Source organism: Dipodomys merriami, unplaced genomic scaffold, assembly GCF_024711535.1.
Source record: "Dipodomys merriami isolate MVZ:Mamm:240054 unplaced genomic scaffold, mDipMer1.0.p SCAF_138, whole genome shotgun sequence".
Classification (NCBI taxonomy): Eukaryota; Metazoa; Chordata; class Mammalia; order Rodentia; family Heteromyidae; genus Dipodomys; species Dipodomys merriami.
Genome location: NW_027202693.1, coordinates 2327610 through 2348420, shown reverse-complemented (window position 1 = coordinate 2348420; position 20811 = coordinate 2327610). Strand labels below are relative to the sequence as shown.

At 48.3% G+C, this 20811-nt stretch overlaps 1 protein-coding gene across 9 annotated transcripts in view; it reads left to right on the top strand.

Moving 5' to 3' along the window:
* LOC138825604 (nuclear distribution protein nudE homolog 1) overlaps positions 1-20811 on the top strand; it is a 35869-nt gene that overhangs the window by 3729 nt on the left and 11329 nt on the right. For 6 of the 9 annotated variants that reach the window (XM_070020291.1, XM_070020287.1, XM_070020285.1 and 3 more), the window contains exons 2-6: positions 8274-8397; positions 10197-10350; positions 14567-14715; positions 18209-18345; positions 19070-19249. In XM_070020291.1, coding sequence (XP_069876392.1) covers positions 8315-8397; positions 10197-10350; positions 14567-14715; positions 18209-18345; positions 19070-19249 — 703 coding nt within the window. In that variant the 5' untranslated portion in view covers positions 8274-8314. Of the gene's footprint in view, positions 1-4788; positions 4899-6908; positions 6988-8273; positions 8398-8581; positions 8682-10196; positions 10351-14566; positions 14716-18208; positions 18346-19069; positions 19250-20811 lie in introns of those variants that run through there. The other 3 variants (XM_070020288.1, XM_070020286.1, XM_070020289.1) reach the window with 3 other exon arrangements.

Sequence of the window (20811 nt, the reverse complement as noted above, 5' to 3'; positions counted from 1 at the left end):
CCGGGCACACTCCCCCCCTCATGAGGGCGCGTGCGGAACCCCTGGGTCCCTGCGGGACGGTTCAGATTTCTCCTGACTCCACATTTGGTGCGGGGCTGCATGAAAGGTTTGGCCCGGCTTTCCTGCTTTCCAGAGGTCGCTGCAACTTCTCTCCCCCCCCCCCGCCCAATCACCTTGACCCCTTGCTAAGGGGACACCACCCCCTACCCTCACCCCCCTCCAGGAGTCTCAGGCTCCCGCAAGCCTTTGTCCACGGTGTGCACTGGGTCGTGCCTCCTTTCCTCCCACTCGGAGCCTGAGGTCTCTGTTAGCTTCCTATCCAGAGAAAGAAGGCCTTTCTGCAGCGTGTGCGGCGCCGAGGTTTGTCACTTTGGGAGCTAGTTTTGTTTTAGTGTATTGCCGGCTAGGACAAGGGTGGACCGCTTTGAAGAGTAATCCGACACCCGCTTCTCTCCTCCCGGGGCCTCTGGTCATCTGACCACTCTTGCACCCCCTTCTTCCCACCACACCGGCATTTAAGTTTTGAAACTTAAGTCATCGCTCTTAGTGTGAATGTCTGTGGGGGGGGGGGCGTGCATTTTATTCTGTTCTGGATATTTTACCAACTTGGCTTGTGTGATTAGCCTGTTGTGTTCTTTTCCAAGTATATTCTTTCCACCAAAGATAATTTCCTGGCGTGAACCTGCCAGTATAGTAGGGAGTTTGTGCTTGTAGCTCATCCTGTGCTTGAGCCTAGTACCAGGATGGAGTCCCCTCTGCATCTGCCTTTCCCAGTAACACCTCACTCTGAGGAGGTGTCCAAGAAATGATTGAAAGTCCAGTGTGGTAGTGCATGGCATGCCGGTGATCCCAGAAGTATGGTTGAGAGTTCAAGGCCAGCCTGAGCTACCTAGTAAGTCTCAGGCCAGTCTAGCTGTAGGGAAAAAGACCCTGTCTCAGGAAACAGACACCAAAATGACTGAAAAGAAATGGAGAAACGGAAAAATCACAGTAGAGTTCAGTAGAATAAAATTATCTTGGAGCAATAGCTGTTCTTTTTGGTTTCAAGTGTAAACTTTTTTTTTTGTGTGCCAGTCCTAGGGCTTGAACTCAGAGCCTGGGCTCTGTCCCTAAGCTTTTATACTCAAGGCTAGTGCTCTACCACTTAAGCCACAGCTCTACTTCCAGTTTTTTGGTGGCTAATAGGAGATGAGAGTCTCATAAACTTCCTGCCCTAGCTGGCTTTGAATTGGTATCCTCAGATCTCTCCCTCCCAATTAGCTAGAATTACAGGCATGAGCCATCAGCACCCAGCCAAAAGGTGTTCTGTTTTTTTTTTTTTTAATTTCATTTCAGTTATGGTAGTCCATGCCTGAACTCTCAGCACTTAGGAGACAGGAGGGTCTCAAGCTCACGGCCATCATTGGCTATAGACTGAGCTCCATATCAACATCTAAAACCTAGTAAGACCTGTCTCGGGGAAAAAGCAAAACAAAACACAAAATTGGGTTGAGTTTGATGTTTCACACCTGTAATCTCAGCTGCTCCAGAGGTGGAGATAGGAGGATTGTGGTCTGAAGATATCCAGGGCAAATGTGAGAGAACCTATCATAAAACAATACCAAAAACAAAACAAAACAAAACAACAACAACAAAAAACTACAAAAACCTCACCTAATTCAAAAAGGGCTGGGAATGTGGCTCAAGTGGTAGAGCGCTTGACTAGTTCAAACCCCACATAGTTCAAACCCTAATCCTGGCAAAAAGCAAACAAACAAAAACCACCACCAACAAAAGCCAGTGTTCTAGAAGTGTGTAGGGTACAAGTACTCTGTTTCGGTGCCGGCTCTACCCACATTCTGCTCCTTCCTTCCAGACCCTTGTGATCCGCCATGCAGAGAGGAAGCTAACATATTCCTCCATCTAGCTCTTCTAAAAAGCACAGGCTTCTCATCCAGGCTCTGTTGGCAAGTCTCTCTAGTGTTCTTGTCTAGTGAAGGGTGGGTATGTCACTGAGTGCTTGTCTTTGCATGCCTCAAGCCTTCAGGTGGGTCATTACACACTCTGAAGCCAGGCAAGCTGACTCTTGGCAGATTGTGCCCCAGTGATGTCAGGTCGGCCAGGAGCGTGTGCAGACACTGCTGCTCCCGTCTCTTGCCTTCAGCTCTGTAGTTTGTGTTGAGAAGGGTTTTGATTTAATTCCTGATGCTTTCTCCATGTATCTTGTTTCTGACCAGCCACACTGACATTCTTTACTCAGAAGAAAGATAAAAGACAGCATTTTTTATTTTCTAGAGTTTTAAAATCAGAGGTATATGTCTCAAATGTGTTTTCAGATTTTTCTGTTAACTTCAAAAACAAGCCATACTGAGAGGGAGGGGAGTACTGTCGTTCATGCCTGGAATCCTAGCTGCCCAAGGCTGAGATGGGGGGAGGATCAAGATTTGAGACCAGTCCAAGCAAAAGGTTTGCATGGTTCTTTTCAATCAGTAAAAAGCTGGGCAAAGGGGTTGGTAATTTAGCTCAGTGGCAGAGTACTTGCCTGGCAAGTGTAAGGCCCTGAGTTCCAGCCTTAGCTCGGGGGGTGGAGGGGGGAGCAAAGCCAGGCATGGTGATGCATCCCTTTCATCTCAGCTACTGGAGAAGTATAAATAGGAGAATCACAGTCTGGAGTGGTCCAGACAAAAAGCAACAGGCTTGGGGCAGGGCTCAGCACCTGCTTAGCAAGCACAAGGGCTTGAGTTCAAACCCCAGTACCACCACCACCACCAAACAAAGAAACCCCCAAACCAACCTGAAATTAGTTTGGGGGAATTATTGCTATTTATTTATTTATTTATTTTGTCGGTCATGGGGCTTGAACTCAGGGCCTGGGCGCTGTCCCTCTCAAGTCTAGCGCTCTACTACTTGAGCCACAGCGCCACTTAGGGCTTTTTCTGCTTATGTGGTGCTGAGGAATTGAACCCAGGGCTTCATGCATGCTAGGCAAGCACTCTATCACTGAGCCACCTTCTAGCGCTTGGGGGAAATTATTTTTATTTTGCTTTTTCAGTTATGTAGGTGTACACAGTGGTTTCAGTTTCAGAAGTCGAGTCAGGAGTACAATGCATCCTGATCAATGTCACCGCTTCCATCGTTCCTACACAGCTTTCCCCATCCTGTAGGTCAGTTTTTACATAGTGTACATTGAATATAATAACTGCACTTGCCCACTCATCCTCCAATCATGTCCTTCATTTCATTGCCCCTACAAGGGGAATTTTTTGTTTTTGAGGTGCTGAGGATGAAATATAGGGCTTTGTGCACGTTAGGCAAACACTCTACCACTTCAGCTAAACTCCTATCCCTTTTTATTTTGCTTTTAAAAAATGTATTTTTAAATTCTCTTTAGTTATATGAAGGGGGTTACCATTAATATTTGCTATTAACATTTGTTGTTGTTTTAATAGAGTCTCATTATTTTTGCCAAGGCTGGCCTCTAATTTGAGATCCTCTACTTTTGCCTCTTAAGTAGGTAAGGCACTAGCAGGCTCAGCTGCTGAACTTTTATTTTATTTTATTTTTGGTGCTGGTCCGAGGGCTTGAACTCAGGGTCTGAGCGCTGTCCCTGAGCAATTTGTTTAAGGCTAGCATCCTATCACTTGAGTCACAGCTCTACTTTTGGCTTTTGATAGTTAATTAAAGATAACTCTCTCACAGGCCTTCCTGCCTAGGTTGACTTCGAACTGTGATCCTCAGATCTTAGCCTCCTGAGTAGGTAGGATTATAGGTGTGAGCCATTGGTCCCAGTTTTTTGATACTTTTTATACCTCTGGTTCATTGTTTGTTGTTCCATGTAAACATATATGCCATAGTGTACATATTTGAGGCTCCCTTGAGACTTGTCTACTGAGCTGTTGGGGCACTATTACCACGATGATGATGGTGTACTGAGAATGAGAGTTATCTGCATACAGATAGAACAAATGAATGTACTGTTTTAAAGATATCAGTTACAAAGCAGTATGTACTGTGCCCAGGCATTAACACCTGCTTATTATTCCTTTCTTCCCCTTCTCCTTCCCCTTCCCCTTCCCCTTCCTTTCCTCCCTCCCTCCCTCCTTCCTTCCTTCCTTCCTTCCTTCCTTCCTTCCTTCCTTCCTTCCTTCCTTCTTCCTTCCTTCCTTCCTTCCTTCCTTCCTTCCTTGAGGGTACTGGGGCCTGAACTAAGTCTTCATGCTCTCATTCAGCTTTTTTTTTTCTCCAGCTTTCTTAATTAAAGCTGGCACTCTTACCACTTAAGCCCTGCCTCCATCTTGCATTTTATTAGAAAGATGTAATCTCACAGACTTTTTTGCCCACCTTGGAACTTTGGTCCTCCAGATCTCAGCCTCTTGAGTAGTTAGGATTACAGTCATGAGCCCTTAGCTCTAGGGTCTTTAAAAAGCCTGGTCCTTGGGCTGGGAAGGTGGCTCAGTGGTAGAGCGCTTGCCTTGCATTGTATGCATGAGGCCCTGGGTTCGATTCCTCAGCACCACATAAGAAAAAAGAAAAAAGCCGGAAGCGGCGCTGTGGCTCAAGTGGTAGAGCGCTAGCCTTGAGCTGAAGAGCTGAGGGACAGCGCCCAGGCCCAGAGTTCAGGCCCCACGACCAGACTAAAAAAAAAAAAAAAAAAAAGCCTGGTCCTTGAACTTGACCTACAAAAGACAACTCATACTTGGATCTGTTCACTTTAACCCTCACTTATGATGGCCAGAAGGTACAATGTTTTGCTCTAGTCTGCTTCTAAGAAACAAAGCGATTGTTTTTGCTCTTCACTTAGAATAGAAAAGCTTCAAGAGGTTCATGTCCTTTGAAGGAAATACATTAAATGTGCAGCTCGTGCCAGATAGCAGGCGATGACGACACCGAGGAAGCCACCCTTCGTGAAGGGGCACTTCGTGAGTCCTTTCGCCTGTTTCCCACGGCAGAGACCATGGGGAAGTACTTTCTGGGACATTCCCACATGGCAAGAGAAAAATCTTGTATTTTTAAGAGTGTGGTTTCATAACTAAGTGAGGTGCAGCTGCTGCTTCCCTCTCTGCTTCTAGCATGTTCGTTCCACAGAGCTTGGTTGGAGTGTCATTCCTGTGCCTTCTGTCCTTTTGTGCATGCTCTGACACTGTCCAGGTCTCGAAGTTCAAAACCAGACCCTTCTCAGCTCCGTGCTCTGTCACAACAGAATGTGCCTCCCAAACATGTCCCCTGCATTCCGTTCAAGTCTTAAGCCTCAGTGGCCATGATAACAGATTAGAAGCCCCCAAAATACATCTGCCATAGCAGGCAAGAGGGCATTAAGAAACTTCGGTCACTGTAGCTGGGTGCTGGTAGCTCACACCTATAATCCTAGCTACTCTAGAGGCTGGGATTTGGAGGATTGAGGTTTAAAGCCAGCCCCAAGCAGAAAAGGGTATGAGACTCTTTATCTCCAGTTAAACCACCAAGAAGATGGAAAGTGGAGCTGTGGCTCAAGAGGTAGAACACCAATGTTGAAGGAAAAGCTAAGGGATAACACCCTGGCCCTGAGCTCAGGCCCCAGTACCAGCACACACAGAAATTTATGAAGGTCTAGGCTTGTGGTTCCAGTGATAGAGCAGCTGTCTGGCAAATACAAGGCCCTGAGTTTAAAGCCCAGTAATTCTAGAAACATTCCAGGCCAAGACACCAGCAAGTACAAAAGCCCTGGGGTTGGGAGCAAGCTTGGCCTTAAGGAAGATGATAGTGTGGCTGGGTCCTGAGAGGTGGGAGATGTTTATCAACGTAGTGGTGACATTGGGCCTTATGTATGACTCTCTTCCAAATGAAGGAAACATCAGTCTACCTTGTTCCAAATTCCTCAGCACCTCACCCGACTGCAAACTGACCTCCTTTGCTTCAACACGGAGACTGTGCTCAGGAACAAACTTGCCAGGGTCCGACCCACACAGTGCTCATGTCTACACACCTGCGTGGTCTTGATTTGGGGACTCCCCCTGACCTGACAGCGGGACGGGGGAGTGGGGAGGTGGGCTTGGGTTCCGCACCTCTCCTTACCTTGGTGATTACCGTTAGCCACTGAGGCAACGGCTGGCTTAGGGACTGGACCAAACCCAGCTCTACTCTTTACAACGTCCACAAATAAGATTCTTCTCTCCATATTCAGCAAGTGCTGCCTGTGGTGGAAAGGTAACCTTGGGCCCTGTGCCAGGACAGGGAGTCATGTCGCTCATACCCTTCCGTCTGCCCTTGTTGAAATGGTATCATCAGTTCTAGTGTTTTTCTCTTTCCTACTCCCTCTCCCTGCTGTTTTTCCTTCTCTGTCTCTCCCCCCACCTTTCTCCTTCTCCCCCCTCACCTTTCTCCTTCTCCCCCCTCCTCCTTTCTCCCTCTCTGTTTCGGTCTCTTTCTCTCTCTCGTCAGCAGCACCTTTCTCTCGGTTCCACTCTGAGCCGCAGTCTCTTCTGTGAAAGTAAGAACAGTGGAACGCTTCTATCTACGTAATGGAAAGGCTTTCTCCGGATAGCTGCAAGAGGCCCGGACCTGGACACTCATTGGGCTATCCTTGTCATTGGCTCAGTATTTCATTCATTCACTCACTCACCCAAGATAGGGTCTTGCGATGTAGCCCAGGCTGGCCTTGAACCTGAGATCCATTTGGCCTTCAGCTGGAATTGCAGGGGTGTACCACCACCTGCCTGATCCTGATCCCCACTGTCTATTCTCCCTCTCCTCTGTGGCGTAGCTCTTCTTCCTGACACAGCCAGTGGCTGAATTTCCAGTCCTTATCTCACTTGCATCTCTCTCGCATCCCTGTTGCTGTGGAATGTTCCAGGAGAGCAAGCTCCTGGTTCTTATCCTTCTCACTGTTTCCCATCTCCGATGGCATTTTCCTTCTCTGCCCACCTCTCTAGTGTTGGCCTTCCTCCGGTCCCTATACAGTGCCCATGAAAGTTCTCATGGTTCTGGCTCAAGGAAGGAGAGAGGAGACTACAGGGACTCCCATTGTCACAGGTACCTCAGGTTTCACATCCGTGGGGTTTCGATCCTCAGTTTTATCTAAACATGCCTGGGTCATGTGAGAATAGCCTAGACAAGGTGTGTGGTCTCCCCGTCACCCCCACTCCCCCCACCCCCCAGAATGAGCCTGCTGGTTCTTTCCACCCCTCCCGATGGGGATTGCTGGCCCGGTGCTGGACTTCTTCCCTTCTTTCTCCCATCAAATGTAATAAGTGAGATCCAGGACACTTGCCTTTTTTTTTTTTTTTTTTTTGAAAGAGGATCTCACTTTGTTGCCAACACACACACCACTATGCCTGGCCAGTTCTGCCTTCTAAATATTTTTGGAGTCCGTGGCTCCTCCTTCCATCCTCCTTCTCACTTCTAATTCAGGCCACCTCCCTTGCTTTTTTGGGTTCCTCCAGGTTGAGCTATTTCAGCAGAGGAGCCCATCTGCCGCCCTCCTCGAAGCCCTCCCATGGCTCCCGTTGCCGCTCGGTGTTTTTCTTTTCTTGTTTGTTTGTGACTAGGTCTTCCTGCGTAGCCCAGGCTGGCCTTACCCAAAGTCCTCCTGCCTCTGCCTCCTGAGTGCAGGGATTACGGGCATCTACCACCACACCTGGCTTACTACGAAATTTTTGAACAAGGCAGAAAAATGGCTGTGTGATTTGACTTCTCTGTTTTAATCTGCCCAGTGTCTCTACTTCTCTTCAACCTTCAGCCTCTCTCCCAAGCCTGGCTGTTTCTCCCTTTTCTCCTGTTCAGTTCTTTCTCCTCCATTTGTTGCTTTCCTATTCTTGTTCATTTCTTGTTGCGCTCGTACGTGAGGTTGAGTTTGGGATGTCCTATCTGGTACCGAAGAGATGCTTCTGATTTTGATTGTGGTGGTTTTTAGATGCATGCCTATATCCAGACACACTGAAGAATATGCTCTGAATATAGTATGTGCTCTTGAATGTCAATACTACTGAATGATTTACATATGATTTGCATGCATTTACATGCAATTTGGATGTGATTCCTCCCCTCCTTCCCCCAGGCCCCTTAAGGAGGAAGGAGGGACCTTGGAGACATCTTGCTTGGATCCCTAGGTTCCGTTGTGGGTGTTCAATAAATACTCATGGAATGATACATACAACATGCTATTAAGCCCTTGGATGTTAGCAGTGTCAGGCTGTCTTAATTTTCACATGTTAGCATGCTAATCCACCATGAAGTTCAGGGTTATTGATTTAATTCTTCTGTTGAAAATCATCTGTCTATCCTGGCCTGGATAATAACTTGAAAGCCTTGCCTTGTAGACACTATGTCACAGGAAGCGTGAACACGTGCCATCTCCACAATGGAGGACCCGGGAAGGACCTTCAGCTCCCAGGAGGAAGAGGCCACCTATTGGAAAGACCTGGCGATGACCTACAAGCAGAGGTCAGTCCTGCAAGTTCTGCTCTTGGCCCATTGCTGCAGGCTTACTGTGCACTGTGGGCCTATTGTGTGGGCCGTGAGGGGCACACCTGTTGTTCCTTCAGCCTGTGAGGGAACTTGTCACGGCTCTCTGCAGATAAGCACACTGAGCTGCAGGGAAGGCAGATGACCTGCCTGGGGCCATAGCCGTGAGGAGCGGAGCAGAACTTAGACCTGCCTGCTGAGGCCCTTCACCATCCCGTGGTGCAGCCTCTCGCCTCCTGGTTCAGAAGGATCTTATCTGACCTGTAAGCCTGATCTGCTCAGATCTTCCTCTAGGGGAAAGAACTTTTCCTGAAAATCTGCAACTGCCTATGTCTGGGAGAGCTGGGGAGTATGAGGATGTGGGGTGGTTGTGTATTGAGCAGTTTTCTTCTCAAGGAGTTTTATGATCTCCACATATCCAAAGTCATGTTCTAGCCCATTTCCTTTCTCCTTGAACTCCCAATTTTCCTTCTTTAGTCTTTTGAATACTGGGATTATAGACGTGTGTTACCATAGCAGGCCCTTTCTTAGTTACTCTCGCTGTCTGTCTCTTTTTTTATGCTGGTATTGGAGCTTAAACTTGGGGCCTCATGCTCTCGCTTGGCTCTTTTTGCTCAAGACTGATGACTTACCATGAGTCATGCCTCCAGTTCCCAGCTTTTTGCTGGTTAATTGGAAATGAGTCTCACTGACTTTTCTGTCTGGGCTGGCTTTGAACTGTGATCCTCAGATCTCAGCCTCTTCAGTAGCTGGGATGATGGACGGGAGCCACTGTCAAGTGCCTATACTTTTGGTTGCACTTAGATTAGTGGAAAGTCCCTGACAATGTAGGGCTTAAAGGCAGGCCGAGGTTTGTGGTGTTCTGAGAACAGAGGATGAGGAAGTGATAAGTTCACATTTACTGATTGGTTGCTTTCTAGAGACAGACATGGAAGTAAGTCTGAAAGAAGCTACAAAATCTTGTAGATTTCCTACAGGTTGGTCAAAAAAAAAAAATGAGTAGGCATTAAGTGAATTGGTTAAGAAGTGGCTTTGGAGCTAGTCATTCCCAAGTTAGGTGCAAGTTCTGCTTCTGATGTCTCATGTGACCAGCAGACAAGTCACTCAGCCTGTTTAAATTATATCTTTCATGCACAAATAGTAGTAAAGATGCATTGCTCCATGGCTCATACAACACCCAGTACACATTAATATACAATAAAAATGGGCACAGGTGGCTTACACCTGTCATCCTAGCTACTCAGGAGGCTGAGATCTGAGGACCAAGGTTCAAGGCCAGTTCAGGCAGAAAAGTATCTGGGACTCTTACGCCTAACCACCAAAAAGCTGAAGTGGAGCTTTGGCTCAAGTGGTAGAACACCATGTTAGGCCAATAAAGCCAAAGGACTGCATCCCCTGAATTCAAGCCACAGGACTAGCAGCAAATAAGTTTTTAACCTGTGTGTGTATGTGAGTGTGTTTGTGTCTGTGTGTTTGTATTGTGTGTGTATGAGAGAGAGAGTCATGGGGCTTGAATTTTGGGCCTAGGTGCTGTCCCTGAGCTCTTTTGGTCAAGGCTAATCCTCTACCACTTTGAGCCACTTCTGGTTTTCTCGTGGTTAATTCGAGATAAGAGTCTTACAGACTTTCCTACCGAGGTTGACTCTGAACTGTGATCTTCAGATCACTGAGGCTCCTCAGATCTCCTGATCTCCTGAGTAGCTAGGATTAAAGGCATAAGCCACCAGCACCCAGCAAATAAGTAAATTCTTACTGAACCTCTGGGAATTCTGCTGCAGGGCAGAGAACACGCAGGAGGAACTCCGGGAATTCCAGGAGGGAAGTAGAGAATATGAAGCTGAATTGGAGACCCAGCTGCAACAGATTGAGACCCGGAACCGAGACCTCTTGTCTGAAAACAGTCGCTTGCGGATGGAGCTGGAAGCCGTCAAGGTGAGGAGCTTGGGGCAGTGCTGGGGGGCAGGGCTAGGTGAGTGGATCACCCACTTGCCCAGTGGGGCTGGCTGGGAGAAGGAGCCCTACAGGCTGAAGACACAACCCTGCCCACTCCTAGCACAGGCCTGGAGGAAGGGTGTGATCACTGCCCAAGCAAGTCCCACCTGGAGTCCTAGATCTCCAATTGAGGGGGGCCTTGCGGCTGCCCTGCACTAAGGAAGGGAAGCTTTGCAGTGTGCCTGTGTTTTGGTGAGGCTAAGAGGTCCCCAAGTACTTCTAGACAGAACTATTGAACCTTCAGAGGACCTGTTGGTCACAGGGCCGAGATAGAGGGCAGACATCCAAACCTGTGGTGCCGCCACCAGCAATGCCAGTCACCTAAGTCACGTCAGCTGAGTCAGGCGCATGACAAAAATACAGAGGCCTGTGACGGATCCAGATCACACGTTCTGAGGCCATAGCTGAGCGTGTTTGTCTGGGGAGGTCTCCCTCTTGGAATTGTTTTGGAATCAAGGTTAATTACTTACGGTTCATCCCCTTTTGTCTGGCTATGGGTGCTGGCCGGTGGGAGAGAGCATGCGTGGGCATGTGTGTGCATGCGCGCATGCGCGAGCCCTTGTGTGCTTGGGAGTAGGGGTCTGGGCTGCTGCTTCCTGACGACAGGCCCGCACGCTCGGCTCCTGGCCAGGACATGAGCGTCAGAAGGGCTCCAGCAGCAGGATGGTGTGGGGTGACCTTCCTGTCGTCACCCAACCCAAGTCAGGTGAGTCACTGGGTCCCTGGCCGGCTTCTTTGTCTGGGGGCCCCTGCCTCGCCACTCTGGCATCAGGCACCATGACATCATTTCCTGGCTCTTGGGAGGGTGGGGGTGTGTTTGTAGCTGAGTCTGAAAGAGGAACTTGACTTTGCTTTAAGGCTTCAAATGAAATTTTGGGCCTTTTGTGTTTTGTGTTGTTTGAATCTGGGAAGAGTACTTGACGAGAGAAGGCAGAGACAGAGAGGCGAGAAACAAAACAAGGAATGGTCAGCCCCCTTACTGACTTGCACTGAAATTGTTTAGGGCCATTTGGCATCTTTTGTGTTGTTGTTGCTGGTTTTTGTGCTAGTGCTAGGGTTTGAACTCAGAAGCTTGGGACTGATCCCTTAGCTTTTTCACAAATGAGTCTCAGACTTTCCTGCCCAGGCTGACTTTGAACCTTTATCCTCAGATCCTCAGCCTCCTGAGTAGCTAGGATTACAAGTGTGAGCCACCAGTGCCCAGGTCAGCATCCAGTGGCCTGGCCTGGACCTTGGCTCAGTTAACTTTGGGCTAGTTATTGGAGCCTTGATTCCAACACCTGTGAAGTAAGACAGCATTGTGCAGCAGCCAAGGGTAGCACAGATGTAACGAATGTTGGTTGATGTAGTAGGTAGCAGCCAATCACTGAGACTCATCTCGACTTGTCTCCACCCTTGGAAAGCAATAGCCAATCACTGGATTTCCTTTGGTAATTGACAACAGCTGTTCCCTTCTCTTTCTCTCCTCCCCTCTCCTCTCCCAAATGTTCCTTGTGATTTCCCCTCTGCTGAAGTGTCTTGGATCAAATTAGGACATTTGTCACACTAAGTACCTGATGCCCTCTTATTTTTTTTTTTTATTATTATTAAGTAGTTGTAAAGAAGGGTTACAATTCTGTAAGTCAGGTTATGAGGAAAATGATTCTTGGTCAGAGTCATCCTTCATTACATCCTAACCATCTGCACCTTCAAGTTACATAACTTTTTTTTTTTTCCTGTCTTGGGGCTTGAACTCAGGGCCTGGGTACTGTCCCTGAGCCTCTCTGTGCTCAAGGCTAGTGCTCTACCACTTGAGCCATAAAGCCACTTCCAGCTTTTTCTGAGTAATTTATTGGAGATAAGTCTCATGGACTTTCCTGTCTGAGCTGGCTTTGAACTGCAATCCTCAGATCTCAGCCTCCTAAGTAGCTAGGACTACAGGCGTGAGCCACCAGTATCCAGCCATAATTCATTTTTAAAAAAACAAAATGTACATTGAATACAATGCCCACTTTTCCTCACCCTTCCTCCAATCCTGTACACCCCCCTTTGCCCATTCCCTAAAATGTGTTTCCACTTTCCTGGCATTAATTTTGATAAACAGTGTTTAGTTGTTCAGAGGAGTTGTGCCTTCAGATTCTTCCCTAAGTTCATTCTCCTTTAGTCAGTTTGTTAGTGTGTAAAAGCAGTGAGCCCTGTATGTATTATCATACATACTTGTATTTTAGATCTAGCTTTCTCATATGAGACAAAATGTATCCTTAGTCTCTGAGCCTGGCTTATATCATTTATTCTAGGCCCATCATTTCTCTGCAAATGACATGATATTCCTTCAAATGAATGAATAAAATTCCATTGTGTATATGTACGGTATTTTCTTGAGCCACTCATCTATTAGAGGGCATCTGGGCTGTTTCCACAACTTGGCTATTGTGAAGGATGCAGCATTGGACATGGACTAATGCAGCAAATGTCTTTACCGTATCCTGACGAGTAATAGTCTAGGTAGATGCCCAAGAGTGGTATGGCTGGATCATAGACTTTATGTTTTGTGAGAAACCTCCAAACAGCCATCCAGAGTGATTGCACTAGTTTACATTCCTACCAACAATGCAGTAGAGTTCCTTTTTTTCCATATCCCCGCCAGCATCCCTTGTTGTTTGTATTCCCCGTGCTGGCCATCTTACTGGGTGAGATGGAATCAGGGTGGTTTTGATTTGCATTTCCTTTATGGCCAAGGATGTTGACCATTTCTTCCTGTGTTTGTTGACCCTTCTTCTTCTGAAAAGTCTCTTTAGCTCCTTTGCTCCTTTATTGATTAGGTTATTAATTTGGGTTTCTTGAGCTCCTTGTATATTTTGAACATAACCACTAAAGATCCCCCCCCATCCATTGGCTGTCTTTTTAGTTTTGTAACTATGTCCTTTGCTGTGCAGAAACTTATTAGTTTGGTGTCATCTTATTTGTCAAGTCTTGTTCCTATTTGCTGAGGCCCTGGGACTCTTCAACAAATTTCTGCCTCCGCCTGTAAGTTCTAATGTTTCTCCTGCTGCTTGTAGTTTCAAAGTTTCAAGTCTGCCGTTGAGGCCTTCGATCCATTTTGAGTTGATACTGGTGTCAGGTGACAGATCGGGATGCACTTTTAGTCCAGTACAGTGTACGTCCATTTTTCCCAGCACCAGGTACTGAAGAGGCTGCCTGTGGTCATCCTGATGTGAGGGCTCGGCAGCCACAGCTAATCACTGGCACTCAGTGGTACCAGTGTGTGAAACGGTGTGTCCAGTCACACACACGGCTTCAAGGCTGCGTGGAACTTTCGTTGCCTGTGGACATCTTAAGTTTTTTTTTTTTTTTTTAAAAGATTGATGGGGTTGGACACTGATGGTACATGCCTGTCATCCTAGCTACTCAGGGCTGGGATCTGAGGATCATGGTTCAAAGCCAGCCCATGGCAGACAAATCCAAGAGTCTCTTATCTCCAGTTAACCAACAAAAAGCTGAAGTGCTGTGGCTCAAGGGGTAAGCCCTAGCCTTGAGCAAAAAGAGCTCAGGGTCAGCACTCAGGCCCTGAGTTTAAGGTCCAGGACTGGCTTAAAAAAAGGGGTGGGGGGATGGGAATGTGGCTTAGTGGTCGAGTGCTTGCCCAGCATGCATGAAGACTCAGCACCACATACACAGAAAAAGCTGGAAGTGGCACTGTGGCTCAAGGGGTAGAGTGCTAGCCTTGAGCAAAAGAAGCTCAGGGACACTACCAGGCCCTGCGTTCAAGTCCCAGGACTGGCCCAAAAAAAAGCTGGTGGCAGCAGGGAGCAGTTTTGGAATGGGACAGGGGCACAGGTATGGGAACCAGGAGGCAGGAAGCAGTCAGGACGTGGCTGAGACAGCTGGTGAGGACAGGACGGCTACCTGCCACGTCCTTCTCCTCCCTCCCCCCAATGCAGGTGTGTGGGGAGATAGTCTGAGCATCAGAGGAGACTGGATGAGGAGGTCTAGCCCTGCCTCATGGATGACGGCCAGGAGGTGCCCCTAAAGGCCATCAAACGAGGGGAGGGACCCCCTAAGAAGTCAGGGTGCTTGTGTGGGGGAGCAGGGAGCGCAGGCCCCCCAGGAGACCAGCAGGGAAGAGACGGGGCCTGAGCTTGTCTCCGACACAGTGTGGGTGGATCTTGTCCTTCAGGAGAAGCTGGAGCTGCAGCACTCGGAAGGCTACCGGCAGATCTCAGCCCTGGAGGACGACCTGGCGCAGACGAAGGCGATCAAAGATCAGCTGCAGAAGTACATCCGGGAGCTGGAGCAAGCCAACGATGACCTGGAGAGAGCCAAGCGGTGAGCAGGGCGGGGGAGGTGGGCTGCCAGGCCCGCGTGCATTAATAGAGCTCAGTGGACAGTGGGCAGTAAATCAGATTTTGTCAAGAGCAGTTCCGGGTCCAGGCCGTGAGAGAACGCATAAGATATGTTAATTTGGCCACTGGTAGGAGATTGTCAGGCAAGGCAAGAACATTCCCGAAAGAGCCACCAGCCTGTGCTCAGGAAGGAGGCATTTTCAAAAAGAATACTTAGTAACTGTGGGGAGGGAGAGGGGTGGTAATAGTTTTTGAACTCATGCTTGCTAGGCAAGTGCTCTACCATTTAAGCCAAACCCTTAACCCATTTTGCTTTAGTTATTTTTCAGATAGGCTCTCACATTCTGCTGGGGCCTGAACCACAGTCCTTCTATGCGCCTTGTCTGCACACTTCCCAAATAGCAGAGATGACAGGCGTGTGCCACTGTACCCAGCTTTTTTTTTTTGTCGGTAGTGGGGCTTGAACTCTGGGCCTGGGTGCCGACCCTCAGCTCTTCAGCTCAAGGCGAGCACTCTACCACTTGAGCTACAGCGCCACTTCCGATTTGGAGATAGGAGTCTCACGGTCTCTCCTGCCCGGGCTGGCTTTGAACCGTGATCCTCAGATCTCAGCCTCCTGAGTAGCTAGGATTACAGGCGTGAGCCACCAGCACCTGGCTGTACCCAGGTTTTTGTTAGCAAAGCTTGGGGGCAGGGTTTCCTCTTGAAGTTTTGGCTTAGCTGGCCTTGAACTTGAGTCCTCCCTATCTCTTGCTTCCTGAGTAGCTAGGATTACAGGCATGAAACACTGTGTCTGGCTAAAGAACAGGATTTCTCAAACTGCTGCTCTGTGGTTTGGCAAGATAATTGCGTTCATGGTGATGATTCTGACTAGAGGCACTTCTTCCTGTGTGTCTGCTAGTATAGGGCTTGAACTCAAGGCCTCACATTCTCACTTGGCTTTTCTGCTCAACCTTGGTACTTTACAGACTTGAGCTACAGCTCAAGTTAATTGGAAATAAGAGTCTCATAGACGTTCCTTCCTCGGGCTGATTCTCAGATCTCAACCTCCTGAGTAGTTAGGATTATAAGGCGTGAGTCACTGCACCTGGCTGTAGACACTTTAAAAAACCACCAAAAAACTTAAAATTTCTCTGTCCATAAATACGTATCATTTAAGGAAACAACATTTCTAGCTGAATGACTTCATGTTAAGATGCACACAGCTACAGTGTGCTATTCCCTTGGCTTTGACAAAGGGACATGTTGACACAGCTCAGGCCCGAACGGGACATTCCCTTTGCCTTCAGAGTGGTTTGTTGTTTTTTCTGTTTTGTTTTTTGTTTCACTTTTTTAGCAGTTGTCTTGAGAATGACACAGCTGTTTGTATTTCCTTCACTTAGCTGATCACTTCCTACAAAGTTTAGGATCACTTCCTACAAAGTTTAGGATCACTTCCTACAAAGTATCACTTCCTACAAAGTGTAACACCTTTGCAGGGACCAGCTAGCCTAACTAGCTTGATGCTGTGCTGGAATGCAGGTATCTGTGCATCCAACACATACAAAGAAAAATGGACTCCCAGCTACCAGGATAGAGGTTTTGCTTTAAAAAGGCAAACGTTGCCGAGTGCCTGTGGCTCACACCTGGAATCCTTGCTACTCAGGAAGCTGGGGATCTGGGTTCGAAGCCATCCATCCCAGGCAGACAAAACCACTAGCCTTAATCTCCAGCTAACCACCAAAAAGCTAGAAGTAGAGCTGTGGCTCAAGTAGAAGACTGCCATCCTTGAGGGGAAAAAAACTCAGGGGCAGTGCCCAGGCCCTGAGTTCAGTCTCCTAGTACACACACGCACACACACTCTTCAAAATGCAAATTCAGGCAAATAAAACTAGCCGCCCCCCTCCCCCTCCCAGGCCCAGGCATACTGCTTGACATCTGCCACTTTCAAGTGACATTGGATCTTGGGCATTGTTCTGCCCGAGGACACAGCAATCCTTGTTCTTTGTTTTCCTTTTGTTTTGACATGTCTCTTTGTCTTCTGTTGGACAGTTGGTGATGTGCAGTACAATAATTATTTGTTAATCTACTACTCTATGATGGGTTTTGTTACTCTGCCGTTTGAGCCATGCCTCCACCCTGCCTCTTTTGCTGGTTATTTTGGAACTGGAGTCTTCCTGGCTTTTCCGTCTGGGATGTCGTTGAACAGTAGTGATCATCTGGACCTTAGCCTCTAGAGTAGCTGAGGTGACAAGGATGAGCTTGGCCAGATTTTCTGTTGTTGTTGTTGGTGGTGGTGGTGGTGGGGCCTGAACTCTGGGCCTGGGCGCTGTCCCTCAGCTCTTCAGTTCAAGGCTAGCGCCCTACCACTTGAGCCACTTTTTCTGCTTATGTGGTGCTGAGGAATCGAACCCAGGGCCTCATGCATGCAAGGCAAGCGCTCTACCACTGAGCCACCTTCCCAGCCCTGGCTGGATGTTTTCATCACAGCACTTCATACTTTCCCACCAAAGTGCCAGGAGAATGTCTGTGTGAAGACAGTACTTTAGCCAGACAGTGGCTGGATGCTAGAAACTTTTTTGTTTGTTTGTTTTTGGCACTGGGGTTTGAACTCAAGGCTCTGTGCCTTCTAAGCAGGTGATCTACCTCTTGAGCCATACCTTCAGCCCTGGGAACTTTTTAAACTTTAACAGTTAACTCACCAAGAGGTGCAAGCTGGTTTGTTCTGAGTGATTAAATGCAGGCTGCTGATTTCTAGTCAGCACTGAGTGTGCAGGGTGATGCCTGGGTGCACACACACGCCATGCACCTCCTGAGTGCGCATGCGCACACACACACCATGCACCTCCTGAGCACTGACACCCACACACACCACACCATGCAACTCCTGAGCACTGACTCTCTCTCTCTCTCTCACACACACACACCACACCATGCACCTCCTGAGCACTGACTCTCTCTCTCTCTCTCACACACACACACACACACACACACCACACCATGCACCTCCTGAGCACTGACTCACACACACACACACACCATGCACCTCCTGAGCACTGACACACACCCACACACACCACACCATACACCTCCTGAGCACTGACACACACACATACACACACACACACACACACACACACACCATGCACCTCCTGAGCACTGACTCACACACACACACACACACACACCACACCATACACCTCCTGAGCACTGACACACACCCACACACACCACACCATACACCTCCTGAGCACTGAGTCTCTCACACCCACACCCACACCACACCATACCATGTACCTCCTGAGCACTAACTCTCACACATGCACCTCCTGAGCACTTACACACACACACACACACACACACCGTGCACCTCCTGAGCACTGACAGGTCCCTCTGGGCAGGTAAAGAGACCCCCCAGAAGGCCAAGAGACTTGGGTCCTGGCAACCAACACAATACGCCATTGTTCTCTGGGTAACTTGGCCTTTCTCTCACCCAGAGCCACGATCATGTCTCTTGAAGACTTTGAACAGCGCCTGAATCAAGCCATTGAAAGAAATGCCTTCTTGGAGAGTGAACTTGACGAGAAGGAGAATCTTCTAGAATCTGTCCAGAGACTGAAGGATGAAGCCAGAGGTCAGGGATCTTGGCCTGTTCTATATCTTCATCAGTGTGACCCCCTTTCCCCCTTTCTGCCAACATCAGGTACTATGGCCTCAGGCCCTGTCCAGCCCCTGTCATCTTCAGCATTTGCAGACAAAGCTATAGGATGAAAAAGTTTTGGGGTTCTGAGATGCCGCCCTTGTTTGGGGAGTTCCCCCTCTGGGAAGAAATCCTTTCAAGAAAGACGCTACCCATACATGAGTCACACATCAAGAGAGCTTGATGCTCAATTTGTGGGGCAGAAAGTCTGTTGGCTAACTTGCCAGCCCATTTTTTTGTGACTTGTTATAATTAAAAACAAAGGCTTGACCTTAGGGCCTCGAGCATGCTCGGATTGCTTGCTAGTGGCTGCTACTCTACCACCTGAGCCATACCTCTATCAGCATTGTTAATTAATTGGAGATAGACTCTCCCAGACTTTTCTGCCCTAGCTGGATGGAAATCACCTTCTAGATCTCAGCCTCCTGAGTATCTAGGATTACAGGTATGAGCCACTGGCACCCCATCTATTTTGATAAAACCTTTTAACTTTTTTTTTAACTCAAAAATCCTTTAGTTCTTGCACACCTGCCGGGCAAAGCTGAGTGGGTTTCCTTCCCCTGAGGATTTTTCTCCATCTGCAGTGTTTCATCTGGCCTGCGTAGCTCTTCCCATCCCAAAAACAGGGACTGAATTTCTGGCTCCTTTTCCCACATAGATTTGCGGCAGGAACTGGCTGTACAGCAGAAGCAAGAGAAGCCACGGACACCCATGGCCGGTGTGGTGGAGACGGAAAGGACCGACACAGCAGTGCAGGCCACGGGCTCCGTGCCCTCCACTCCCGTGGCCCAGCGAGGCCCTGCCTCTTGTTTAAACACACCGGGGACGTTCAGAAGGGGTAGGGATCCTCTCTGCTTTACAGAGCTTTCCACAGCAAGGACCTGGGCTGTGTTCTGGTTGGGGGGAAGAGGAGGGAAGGGATGACTTGGGCCGGGTTTTGCAGCAGGAAACAATCTGAAGGGCCAGTGTGGCAGTGCAGAATGAAAAGTGAGAGGAGGGTCCTGGGGGTGAGGGCAGAGGGAGCGGTGGAGTCCGCAGTAAAGAACGCAAACGCCGATAGAGGGGGATGCTGCCGCAAGGAATGCTGGAACGCCGGCATGCCGGTCCAGCAAGGCAGACCTGTCCATTCACTGAAAGCCAGCTCTGGTAGTTTATTCCTGTGGTCCCAGATCCTCAGGCAGAGATGGGAAGATTGTGGCCCGAAGGTCCTCAGGAAAAAGCAGGAAACCATATCTAAAAAAAGCCATATCTTAAAAAAAAAAACAAAAACAAAACAAAACTGGGTACTGGTGGCTCACGCCTGTCACCCTAGCTACTCAGGAGGCTGAGATCTGAGGATCACGGGTTAAAGCCAGGCAGAAAAGGCCATGATACTCTTATCTCCAATGAACCACCAGAAAACTGGAAGTGGCACTGTGGCTCAAGAGGTAGAGCGCTTGCTTTGCTGAGGGACAGAGCCCAGGCCTAGTTTAAGCCCTATGACTGGAAATAAACAAATAAATAAAGCTAGCTAAGCATTACTGGCTCATGCCTGTAATCCTAGCTGCCCAGAAGGCTTGAGATCTGAGGCTTGAAGTTCAAAGCCAACCTGGCCAAGAAAGCTTGTGAGACTTATCTATAGTTAATAGGGAATAAAAAACAGGAGAGCTGTGGCTCAAGTGATAGAGCGCTAGTCTTGAGCACAAAAGCTTAGGGACTGTACCCAGGCCCTGAGTTCAAGCCCCAGGACTGGCACAAATAGCTAAAGGTTCAAAGGACTAGGGACGCACCTCAAGTAGTAGACTGCTTGCTGAGGCCCTGAGTTCAATCCCTGCTACAACCAAAACCAAGCCATAAAGCTGATATTGTACCATTTGTTGTTTTTTTTTTTTTTTGTTGGTCATGGGGCTTGAACTCTGGGCCTGGGCATTGTCCCTCAGCTCTTCAACTCAAGGCAAGCGCTCTACCACTTGAGCTACAGCGCCACTTCCTGTACCATTTGTAAAGAAACGGAAAGATTTGGAAAAGTAAGCCATGCCCAGACAGACAAAATTTGCATATTTCCCCTTGTAAAATTGTAAGTGAATACATTGGGTGGTATACAAGTGTAGTAACTGGAATACGCTAAATTCAGAGGAGATCTCAAATAGTGTCATTTCTCAGAACGACAAAAAACCAAAGTTCAGCAAAATAGAACACCAGGAAGCTGGTACACAAAGGGGTGGGGTGGGGTCAAGGGGAGAGAGAGATGCGTGAAGAGAAGAGGTGGCTCACGCCTGTCATCCTAGCTACTCAGGAGGCTGAGATCTGAGGATCATGATTCAAAGCCAGCCCAGGCAGCAAAGTCCGAGAGTCTCATCTCCCATGAACCACCAGAAAACCAGAAGAGGTGCTATGGCTCAAGTGGTAGAACACTCGCCT